The sequence below is a fragment of the Gavialis gangeticus genome, unplaced genomic scaffold, assembly GCF_001723915.1.
Source record: "Gavialis gangeticus isolate Ggan-Ray unplaced genomic scaffold, GavGan_comp1, whole genome shotgun sequence".
Classification (NCBI taxonomy): domain Eukaryota; kingdom Metazoa; phylum Chordata; order Crocodylia; family Gavialidae; genus Gavialis; species Gavialis gangeticus.
The window spans coordinates 64,341,591-64,354,207 of NW_017728995.1; the positions used below are offsets into that span (position 1 = coordinate 64,341,591).

General features: G+C 43.1%; 1 protein-coding gene across 3 annotated transcripts in view; it reads right to left on the minus strand.

Annotated features, from left to right (window-relative positions):
* The window catches only part of UGGT1 (UDP-glucose glycoprotein glucosyltransferase 1), an 89,804-nt gene that overhangs the window by 56,351 nt on the left and 20,836 nt on the right, over window positions 1-12,617 (minus strand). For all 3 annotated transcript variants that reach the window (XM_019503714.1, XM_019503713.1, XM_019503712.1), the window contains exons 10-14: window positions 11,511-11,610; window positions 9,568-9,628; window positions 3,549-3,640; window positions 1,516-1,666; window positions 265-384 (exon numbers count right to left, since the gene is read on the minus strand). In XM_019503714.1, the coding sequence (XP_019359259.1) occupies window positions 265-384; window positions 1,516-1,666; window positions 3,549-3,640; window positions 9,568-9,628; window positions 11,511-11,610 (524 nt within the window). The remainder of the gene's footprint in view (window positions 1-264; window positions 385-1,515; window positions 1,667-3,548; window positions 3,641-9,567; window positions 9,629-11,510; window positions 11,611-12,617) is intronic.

Genomic DNA, 12,617 nt, shown 5'->3' on the forward strand with positions numbered 1-12,617 from the left:
TACCCTGTCAATGAAAAGCAACAATTTGTAGATCTCAGAATGAAAAGGGATCAACATTTGTATTATCTAGCCTGACCTCCTATGAAATATAGGCCACAGAATTTAACCCAGGGATTTAGCCTACAAATCCTAACTGAATTAGAACATGTTTTTAGCAAAGCACCCAACCTAGATTTAAGACCTGCAAGTGACAGGGTATTCGCATGTGTAGGTAATTTGGTCCAAAATACTGTACTTTTTATTTCTAGGTAGGTTACTACTTACAAAGTTGTGGAAGTTTTTTCTGATTTGCCTGATCACTCCTGGGAAGGTGGGGCGTAGCAGTTCCTGCACGCTAGAAGGCCAGGAATTGTACCTGCTATCAACTTCAAGGTTGTTGATCCACTAAGAAAAATAAATCATTGCTGATTAAATAAATGCAGGTCCTGTTAGTTTAAATATAGGAAGCTTAAGTCATTTTAAAACAAAACAATGTATTCAAGAGTTCTAATTTAAGACTGATTAAGCCAGACAAAGAGCAAATGAATTTGGTTGGTTAAACTTTTAATGTATAATCATTTGTCTTCCCCCATTATTGCCATATCTTCCATTTTCAGATTTGGCAGTAGGACAAAGAGATTCATTATATCAGCAAAAAAGAAGAAAAGATTAGTGGGCTGTAGGACATACCAGAGGTCCTGTGCCACTGACTGTCTTGCTAAGGCTTCAGCAAAACCTTGCTAAACAAGGCCTCAGCTTATAGCTGTCCTCCCTTCCCCTTCACCCTCCTTCTCCGTAGCTTAAAAGTCTTAGCTTCTAACAAAATTCCCCTGCCAATAATTCTCTTCCCTTTCTGGAAAAGTGATAAGTACCACGTTTCAGTTGGACTGTCAAAAATATAATAAGCAGGGAGTTTCAAAACCTTGCAGCTCACACCTTGAAAATAGGTCAAGTGACATCTTCTAAGATAGGGGGGTTTAACAATAAGGAAACAACTACCTGGTGCACATACCAAAGTAGTAAAACAAAATAATACACCCACACATGGTCACTTATGTGGTAACTGGTAATTGGCTTTCTTATGTAATAGTTAAAATCAAATTGGTTTCTATAGTAATTCAATGTATAAGAAAGGTATAAAAAATATAACTGCTTTATTGCACTTTGGACATGTAATCCCTGGACTTTTCTCTGATCAGCTAATAGAGATTAATGCCGCTCTATATTCACTGTGTCATTGCTTCAAATTTAACTGCAATGCTTGCAAAAAAACAGGGATAAAGCCAAACTGTACGAGGCTGAGGCCCAACTGACCTAGTCACTTGCAATACCCACCAATGTCATGCTCCTGAAACACTCTCTTTAAATGACAAAGCTCATTTTCACAGTAAACACACAGTCTTCATGTTCTAGAGAGAGCCAGGCACTAAAATATGCTAGATAAAATATTATGCATGCATGACAGGCTACTGAAGTGGCTATTTAGGCTATCTGTCACTGCTAAAACACCTGACTCTTATGAGAAGACATACTTACTGAAATAGCTGGGTTTCTGATATCCACAGCATAGTCTGAATCTGAGGGCTGAATGTTCAGCTTTAAAACATTGTGCAAGGAAAGGCCCTCAATTCCTAATCTGTGTAGTCCCTCCATAACACGAGCTTCATTGCGCAACACATCAATCAAACTAGAAGGGAATACAAAACATACCATAACACGAGGAATGTTACCATAAAACCACCAATTTGCTCTCTAGCACAGTGGTCTGTGGATCCCTGGGGGTCCACAGACTACGTATAAGGGGTCCACAAAAAAGAACTATGATCAATCAAAAGTATACCCACAATTCAAAGGAGTCTGCATCTCCAGCTGAAATTTTTTGGGGGTCCACAAATGAAAGAAGGTTGAAAACCACTGCTCTAGCAGATAATGTTTAAGGTCCATGAACATTTAAATTATTTATTTACTTATCCTATGTTCAGCATCTGAACTACTTCAAACTGTCTGAAGAACACTAAGAACTGAAGAAATTATTTGGTCCAGATTTGGGTTCAAGATAGCAGTGCTTAAATGAAGACTTTTGCATGGATTTAGCCTTTAGAAACCAATCAGTTTGCTTTTTACAGAATTAATTAGTATGCATATGAAAGATATCTGACAGCTTTGGAGACCAAAATCCTATTTAGTCACAGAACAGGTCAAAGCAACAGGCAGTATCAAAAAGTAAGATTTCTTGTTATATCAGAAGAGACTTTAATTTTTGTATGTTGCCCCTTGCTAAAGCTGTCAACATGAATGCCAACTGTCATGCTGACTTCAGGAAATGAACAAAGAACATAATTCGCTGACAACCAGACAGTCCTCAGATGATAATTACTTTATTACTGACTTGTACCAACTTTACAATAATAGCCAATAATAGCAGGAGTGAACTGATAAGAGATTTTTGGGGCTGATACCGATAGCCGATATTTAAGAATGCATATTGACTGATACTGATCTGATTTCCAATACAGCTACCTCCAGCTGGTAAGTCTGGTGTGGTAGAAGGGGAGAGGACAGGAAAGGGGCAGGGGGGTGCAGATCAATGGCCCCCACGAGGAGGGAGGGGGCAGGCAGGGCAGGGAAGGTGGGGGCCGGAGACATGGCTTGTGGGTGGAGGGGGAGGCTGCTCCCACTGCTGCTTGCACCTCAGGAGGGCACGGGGGGGCGGTGGCCCCCAGAGCTACTTGGGCCAGGGCAAGGCGGGCTGGAGCCAGAGCTGTGCGGGGCTCTTCTTGGCGGGGGCTGGGGCTGGGTTCGGAGCAGGTGCTGGGAGGATGCTGCATCCACCACAAATTTTGCTGCCACTCCGCCCCTGGCACAGCCCCAGCTCTTCCTGGGACATAGGTGGAGGTGGGACATTGAGCCAGGGCTGTGCTGAGCGGCTGGCAGCGGCAACACTGGGAATGGCGTGGCAGCAAAATTTGGGGTGCATGCAGCATCCTCCCAGTGCCGCTGGTGCCTGCTCCAAGCCCAGCCCCTGCTGAGAAAAGCCCCACACAGCCCTGGCTGCAGCCTGCCCACAGGCATTTATCAGCCAAATTATCAGCCCCATCAGGCCAATATTCGATATAGCCAGTTTTCTTTTTATCGGTACCAATCCAATATCAGATCAATGTATTGGTGTGCCTCTTAATAATACTTCATGAAAATTAAGTTAGCTGGAAAACTAGACACAGGAAGAATATCCCACCCTCAATACATACTAGTAACAGCGATAGGAATATATGTAACTTCTTCTCAGAACAAATAGCAAAGAACTTCAGCATATGCTTGAAGAAGTGCATTAGTGACATCATGACAACCTTAACTCAGAGCTTTGTTTGAGGGAAGGAAGCATGACTTACTTTTTAGTACTGTAAATCAAACAACAAAAAAACTCAATACTAAATGCTTCTCTAACAAATAGTTTTACAGTTTTTCACTTTACTGAATTTGCAATGCTAATGTACATCCCCATAGCAAGTCAATTTCTACACATACATGCAGTAACATATTCTTGATTCTGAAGTGTCCAACATACATACCTAAATATATCTTGGGTGTCTAAATCAATATGCAGTCCATTGATGAAGAGGGCAGAATCTCCAGGCTGTAATCCTAATGTTCCTTTGAAGTACTGAAGGAAAGCATAACAAAACCATTAGAAAAATGCTCAGAACTATACAAAAGTAGTTTTAAAAAAACTTCCAAAGCATGTATTCTTTAGTAATCAAGGATTACTTTTACTTGCACTGTATCATTTTAAATTGCAACAAATTAATTCTCCACATCAGCCTTTTTTGTAACTGAATGCAGCACTCACACCTTAAGCTAAAACAACCAATTATATACAGGTTGAGAGGAGAAAGGATTATGGGAGTACAGGATAACCACTTACAAGTATCTACCTTGTAGGAATTATTTAGCATTGTACAATAAGTTGTACTATAACTAAGAGGGAAAATTCGGCTGAGGCAGTCTATTAAACAGGTAGAGGCTGGGAACCCAGGAGACCTTAGCTTCTGTTCAAAGATCTGCTATTTATTTGCTCTGTGGAAATCCACCTCTCATGGAGACCAGAAGGTTCTTGAAATAATCAAGAATAAAAATATACTGTAATCAGTAATGCTTAACTCTTTAGTTGACCACCCCACGTCTCACTCCTTCACAGCTGTGGAAGGTAAGGGAGAGTTTTAGGGTGGAGTAGCAAGGTTTAGAATGGGTGAGAATGCTGTCTACAGGCTGGGCGTAGGGTACACATCAGGGTATAAGCTGGATAACAGGGCAAATTGTAGTCCTAAGGCTGTTTGCAGAGGTGCCAGTGGAACACAGGGCCAGACGCTTGCTGATATTGGGAACCTGGCTGGCTGCAACACTGGTGAACAAATGAAAGATTAACGATTACTAAACAAGGCCAAGCCACCATGGTAGGCTGGCTGTGGATACCACTTGAACTGGTAAAGAATTTTAGAAATAAGTTTTCCCCAAGTACCTCGATGTGATCCAATTAAAATGGGGAAGCATAACCCCATAGATCAAGACACTGCTATAGAGAATAACTGGACTAACAGGAGACTGGAACAGAAAAAGAGGTTGACAGTTACTCTAGACAAGTTGACTGTAACTTCTTTGATCCCAGCATTTAAAAGGGGTGGGGGGAAGCAAAAGAAACCCAACATTTTTTATCTCTCTCGGTCACGCAGTGGCAGTTCTCGTGTATGACGTCAATAAAAGGTACAATAATAAAGAACATCATTCTATTCATTAGTTGTATGTATCAAAATTAAATACCATAAAGAGAATATCTGAACAGAGTTGAAACAAAGTTGCAAAAAGAGGAACAGAAGACTAACAGTTGCCCAGCACAAGGAAACTTTGTATAAAACAGGAAGACTTAACATAGGCTTAATACAGTAAAAAAAAATGTTATTGGAGCCTGGCAGAATATAATGCACAAGATTGGATCAGATCTTCTTTTGGATCTCTATTAAGTTATGGCAATCTGATATTTAATAATTCACAGTAGTAATGGCCACAACCTCACCAAGATGGTATCTACACAAACAGAAGGGTTAGGTCATGCAAAAGGTGTGCTTTACAGAAACAGTGCTAGATCTTCAGCTGCAGCCAAAGCATTCAGAGTTAAAAGCAGGGACAAAGCTATGCCACTTTGCATCGCTTAGATCCTAGGGCCAACTGAAAACTGGCCCGCTCTGTAACCTAGGTGGAAATGCTCTCAGGGCAAGTTTAAACTATATTTGACAGTCTACGGATCAAAGGTCTGTTTCAGCTACTAAAAAAATCACCAGATCATAGCAGTGTCTGGAGCAAGCCCCCAAACCACACTCTATTTAATCTATCTCATAGATTTCCTTTCCATAACAGAATCCAGAGGAAGCTTGTTAAGCAGCTTTCTGGCTGCTTCTACCGCTGGGACATACTTGTCAATTAAATCCATAAATCTGAGAACTGATCAAATTTCAATGCAGAAAATATCTGAGTATAAGTTTGTATTCTTCCCATTTGTGCCAACATAGAATGCAATCATGGTACAGGTCTCACACCAAAGGACACTCCTGGTTTCACTACTAATATCACACCTGTGCTCCTTCATCCACCTTGGCAGCTACAAAGAGCACATTTTAGCATATTGTGCAAGTCCTCCTGCCACCGCTAATTGGATGGGTGTGGCAGAGCACTTTTGGGTGCCTGTCACTTTAAGGGCAGAGTCAGGCAGCTACCAGGTGCCTGATGACAGCAGCCATTTTGAGAGCAAGAGATATAAAGGCTGCAGTTTGCTGCTGCCAGCCCAGGCAGAAACATCACCTAGCTGAGCTGCAGCATGAGCATCTAGAAGATAAGAGCAGGAGGTTCCTGGTCCTGGGCATGACCTAAAACTGCACCCTGCTGGGGAAGGGTGGTCTGGTGGTGTGGGAGCCCCCAGGAAATGCCAGGCCAGTGACCTCCCTGGTGAAAGGTGGGTTGGGGTGCCTTAACCCTAGCCCCCATCTTTGGGTGGGCTTTGGAGGCTGCTGGAGGAAGTTGTGGGGCCAAGCACAGTGAGCAGAGTGCCACCTGCGCCCAGCAGGGATGTGAGATCCTGGAGACCCCTGAGGGGGGTAGTGCGGAGATGTGGGAGTAGTGGGGGCCAGATATGCTTGTGTGTAGGGTAGTGTGGGGGAGCATAGTTGTGTGGCTGAACGGAAGTAGGCCTGAAGGACTGTGTGTGAGGGGGGGCTGAGTAGGGCTAAGGAGTAGACCTGAAGGGCAGTCCCAGGGGTGTGCTGAGTAGGGCTGAATTGGGAGTAAGCCTGAAGGGCAACGCAAGGGCCAGCCCCGTGAATAATTCATCATGAAGATGAGAAGACCGAGGGTGGGGTGTGGTGTACAGGCCCTAGAGGGGGCATAGTAGGAACCCCATGTGTGGGGAAGAGGCGAAGGCATGGTCGTGGATGCCTGAGGCTGTAGTTTGGGCCAGGGGCTGAGTAGGGGGCTCCGCCAGAGAGTTAGGGGATAGTCCTGGACTTGGTAAGTCCTCTGCTGCAAGGAGGCTAGGAGTGGGATGAAAGGAAGATCTTAAGGGCAAGCACAATGACCTGCTGCTCCAGGGAGGAAAAGTCCCTATGAGACCCTGGAGTACCAGTCATGATGTAGGTCACGATTACATCATGTGGATGCCATTTGCAAGGCATGGGCTGTGGTGTAGTGGAATTTAGAAGCTGCAGTTAGCACCCCCTGGCACTAAGCCTGGGAATGGGCAGCTTCCTGCATTATACAGCCAGCTTTTGGGAACAGCAAAGTTGTGGCAGGTGAGACTGTGCAAACTGCCCCAGAAAGACAGGTGGGTGGGCTGGCATGCAATGTGACAGGGGGCATGCTTGGGGACACAACTGGTTTGCGTAATTCCCAGTGCACTATATCAGAAGTCCTTTCCCATTTTTCTACATACACTGAAGTCTATTCAGAAGTACAGATAAGGCTCATGACCACTTTTCATAACTGCCTATTTAATGTGTTTCTTTAAATATTACAAACTATAAACTTTCTCTGTTCACCCTCATACCAATAATGAACCAAATCCGGTCATCTCACCAGACAACAAAGCTAACCTATTTAACAATTTCTTTGCCTCCATTTTCCTGAGCAGGGACTGGGTCACCCCCCACCCCGCCTCCCCACCAGGACTTCCACAGGCCTCAAGGGAAGCGCACTCAGGCCAAGGGTCAGTGAAAGGATATAGCCAGGGAACTTCTGGAGGGACTGGATGTCTTTAAATCAGCTGGTCCTGACGATCTGAGGGAATTGGCAGAGGTCATTGCGGGACCCCTGGCATGGCTTTACAAGCACTTGTGGTGCTCTGGTGTGGTGCCAGAGGACTGGAAGAGGGCCAATATGGTTCCCATTTTCAAAAAAGGGAGGAAGGAGGACCCAGGAAACTATAGGCCAGTTAGTCTTACCTTGATCCTGGGGAAGTTTTTTGAGAAAATTATCCTGGTGCATGTCTGCAAGGGGCCAGCAGGGGAGATTATGCTTGGGGGCAACCAACACTGGTTCATTAGAGGCAGATGCTGTCAGACCAACCTGGTGGCCTTCTATGACCAGGTCACAAAATCCCTACATGCAGGGGTAGCATTGGACATAGTCTTTCTGGACTTTCGGAAGGCCTTCGACAGTGTCTCTCACCCCGTTCTCATTAAAGAAACCGGGGGACTGTGGTGTTGACACCTACACAGTCAAATGGGTCACTAACTGGCTGGAAGGCAGCACCCAAAGAGTGGTGGTGGATGGGTCATTTTCGACCAGGACGGATGTGGGCAGTGGGGTTCCACAGGGCTCCGTCCTCGGGCCCGCACTGTTCAACATCTTCATCAGTGTCTTGGACGAGGGGGTAAAAAGCACCCTGTTCAAATTTGCTGATGACACTAAGATGTGGGGGGATGTGGGCATGCTAGAAGGGAGGAATAGGCTGCAATCAGACCTAGACAGGTTACAGAGGTGGGTGGATGAGAACAGGATGGGTTTCAACACTGACAAGTACAAGGTACTTCACCTGGGGAGGAAGAACCAGCACCATACCTACAGGCTGGGGAACTCCCTTCTTGTCAGTGCAGAGGCAGAAAAGGATCTTGGAGTCACTACTGATGCCAAAATGAACATGGGCCAACAATGTGGGGACACGGTCAGAAAGGCTAACCGTACCTTGTCATGCATCCAGATTCATCTCAAGCAGGTTGAAGGAGGTAATCCTCCCCCACCATGCGACACTGGTCAGGGTGCAGCTGGAGTACTGCATCCAGTTCTGGGTGCCGCACTTCAAGAGGGATATGGACAACATGGAGAGGGTCCAGAGGAGGGCCACTCGCATGATCAGGGGCAGCAGGGCAGGCCCTATGAGAGGCTAAGGGACCTGACCCTGTTCAGCCTCCACAAGAGAAGGCTGAGGGGTATCTAGTGGCCTGTTACAAACTAGTCAGAGGGGACCAGCAGGCATTGGGGGAGTCCCTGTTCCCCCAAGCACTAGCAGGAGTGACTAGGAATAATAGTCACAAGCTGGCAGAGGGTAGATTCAGGCTAGACATCAGGAAACACTACTTCACTGTTGGGGCAGCTAGAATCTGGAACCAACTTCCAAGAGAAGTGGTGCTGGCTCCTACCCTGGGGGTCTTTAAGAGGAGGCTAGATGACTACCTTGCTGGGGTTGTTTGACCCCAGTACTCTTTCCTGCTGTGGCAGGGGGTTGGACTTGATGATCCGCTCAGGTCCCTTCCAACACTACCAACTATGAAACCATCTGAAATAAACTGAGGCCCACACTCTCCTCTTCCCCTTGGTAGGGTGGCTATTATGGACTTCTTGAGTCAAAGAAGTAAGAGAGGTATAGGACTACTACATGAGAAAAGTCCAACACTTTTTTTTTTTTTTTTTTTTTTTTTTTTTATCTAAAAGCAGTTCTAGGCAAGTGATATCGGGAGGATTCAAAATGATTCTGTGGTTTCCCTATATAATTTGATCAACTTGTGCACCCAGAAACAGTTTTCTAAATGCTAAGTCAAATAAAATTTAATTCTTCTGCCTCTTTAAACTTTAAGAAGAAACTCCTTATTTGACTGCTCACAAACCAGTTTTCCTCAAAGACGTACCCTTGTGAACAAAATGCAAATCTTCCTAGTATAATCTAAAAATAACTAATCATCTGTGAACAGATCCTGAATTCAGATTAGCAAATAATTAATGTGACTTTATGCTCACAATCTCTTGACCACTGGTAAAAGGTGTTGTACGGATCAGTCCAATGACATTATTCCACAAAAGTATCCTCCATTTTCACTTTCTCATTGACACTCTGGCCCATAATTAGCTTTCTTTAGCCAAATACGTATACTCTTAAACAAATTTTTGAAAAACCAAGACTTATACACACTTAGAAGTGTGTCTTTACGTATTACTAAAAATAAAGAACAAAACTTTTGCTTAAGTTAAACATTTAAATTGAAAACTACAGTTCAATATTCAAAGTCTACATAAAGTACACGAATGCACCAGATAGTTCTCTGTAGGCATTACCTTTTGGTTCTCTTCAACTTCTGTCCTGATTTCTGAGGAAACAGCTGTCTTAGTTATTGCTCTAAGGAAATACAAAATAAATAAATTATATTTTAGAGATGCTGTCAGGTCTCTTTCCATCACCCTCTCTGTTTTGTTAACCTGCTTAAATACATTTGAGTTCCTCAGAGCAAGGAATTTCTCTCATCTGCAATTGGAAAAACTCACTTTTGTGCAGAACTATGAGGACAGGACTATCTGCTATAATTCTATAGATCACACTATATTATACTAATGTACTTATCCCAAAAAACCACCACCATTTAAAGAAAAGACTACACTAAAACTTGGGAATGCCTCAGATTGTAATTATACATAGCAAATCCAAGTATAATAAACAGAATGTTACCACTTCCTTGTCTCTACGACTTTGAATTGTAAACTCTTTCAGACTCCGATAATATAACAGGCATCAATTCTGATCAGTTTATGAGCAACATCAGCAAATAACTTTAACATTCTTTTTAACAGCAAGACAAACACTCAAACTAGGAAATCCCAGAACTATGGCTGTTCCTGCAACTTAAATTTAGCCTCTCTAAATATGCACTGATGGTTCTGACCAATATCACATGGGGAATCTGTACTAGAGCCAGGAATAGAAACCAACTCTCTTAGATAACAATCTAGTGCCTTAAATAAACACGGTCCTTCCTATCTTGTAAGTCTCTGCTCATTTGTTCTGTGAACAGAACAAACAACATGTAATAATACAAATAAAGTATCACAATCAATATATTCATTCAAGTTTTACAATGAATATCCTCAAGGAGACTGAATAACAACAGGTTCTGGTATGCAATGGACAGATTTTGGCTCTTAAGGTAAGGATAAGTTTATGGTCAATAAAAAAGTTGTAAAGTGCATAGTTAACATCTGTCAGTGAACGGAAGAAATGACTACAGCTCAAAGTTTCCTCCTGTCCCCTAAATATGCCTCAATTTAGTTAAAGAGCTGTAGCACCATCATCCCCGCCATCCAAATCATAAGACTTCTCAAATGAAAAGTCACTTCACACTTATCAGTGAAAACATGACCACAACCTTTTTTAATTCTTCCCTCAGTCAAAAGAGGGATGTGACCTTTCTCCTGACAAACTAATGTGTACTTGTTCCGTTTTTCACAATTGGTCATCTCCATCACCAGATGTGCTCCATTCACCACTAATTCTAAAGCAGGGATGTCAAAGATAAAGCCCACAGAGCCCTATCAGCTGGCCCCTAGTGCTGCCTATGGGTTTCAGAGTTGATCCAGAGGCAACGTGTGGCGTGTGCTGAATAGTCCTACATGTGGCACCTGCTCCAGTATGTCAGGTCCATGGTGGATCCAGCAGTGCATCCTTGAGCAGCTGCCATATGCCACCATGTGCAGTGCAGCCTCAGAGCAGCTGGAACAGGCCTGCACTGCACATATGGTGTGCTCCAGCTGCTCCCAGACACGCTGGATCTGGCATGTGGGGCCCATCTGTGGGTCCAATCTGAATAGCAGACTTGCCCCACAGGGCTGAATTAATTTTAAACCCCTGTTGTAAAACAATGCCCCTCCAAGCAGTGAGAGCTGCAGCAAAAGTCTAGTATGCATTTTAAGACTACTTTCTTCACTTTAGAAGAAAGCCTTAGGATCTGTCTAGGAACATAAGTCAGGCAGGTGACCTCAGAGTTCCAATAGTCAGCTTTGGCTTCCACTAACAGCAGCAGATCATGCTCTTCCATCCTCTTCCTGCAGATCTTATCATGGGTACACTCTTAGGTTCAAAGGAGTGTATCAAGAGAGATGCTCTCTTGCTTGCTTCCAGTTAAGACTGACCCAAATATTAAGAAGGCCCTCAAGCAGTGCAAACACAAGAACAAGATTAAAATAGTTCTTACATAGGGAAAAATTCCCAATTTTCTGTAACAAATTACCTGGCCTTTGTGGGAAAGTTCTGGCTCAGATCTTTCATGACCATCAAGGCATCCACAGTCGGAGCAGCTAAGATGCGGGCAGCAGTTTGAAAACTTAAATCTAAAAATAAAAAAAGTTAAGTAAAGGAGCAGAAACTGAAAATAGCTCAGTGAATGGATTTAGAGAAAAACTATACAGTTGTTAATTTAGCCCAGAAAGAAAGCCTGGGACATAAAACTCCCTAATCTTCAAAGCTTCATTATCTTTGCATCTGATTTTGGGTATGGACAAACATATATTTGTAGCCAAGTGGCAGGGGAAGCTCCTGCTTCTTTGGAGCATACAGCAGATATACTGTAACTGTTACATGTGCATGAACCTGTAGTAATAAAAGGGAACTACATCTCCCTAACTCTGATCCTAGAGGAAAACAGGTTTAAAGTGGAATAATTTTGTTACAGTTGTATCACTACAGAATCAAACTCACACCATCAGTGGCATCCTAACAGCTTCTATCAGTATTGTTTGATAATGGTAAGGATTGTTACATCTGTCTGTACCCTTAGAGGTTTGTTTCTGTCATCTTCCTGATTTACAGCCATTGTTAGCCATTCCTGTATAACTGACTTCTTTAAACCAAACCTCTGCAGACAGCTGCAGACACCTATTTACTGTGCACATGTGGAACTTCAGCTACATCAGGCTGAATAAGTCTCTTTTATGGCATTATCTGTCTGCTTGTTTCACTGGTTAGGGACCCAAACAAGCAACAGGTTTAAAAAGGTACTTCATTTCCTATTTATCATTACTTCTATTTTGCTTAGTTTTCAAAAGAAATGGATAGCTGACTCAGAAATAAAAAACCCCAGGAAATGTTAATATAAACAACAAGGTATTTACACTGGGGCAAAAAAGAAAAAAAATCATTCATGTTTTATCAAAAAAACATATTAACTTACAGGATCGTTCTCTTGAGTACAACAGAAAGACTAAAAGCCTTTCAGGACTGGAGTCCTAAATTCACTCTACTTATGAGTTAGCTACATTACTTCCCAGAAGATAGATGGTATCACAATAGGAATTGACAACATTCAGCATTACATGGGGCTGAGTCCCTGGCCACTAAT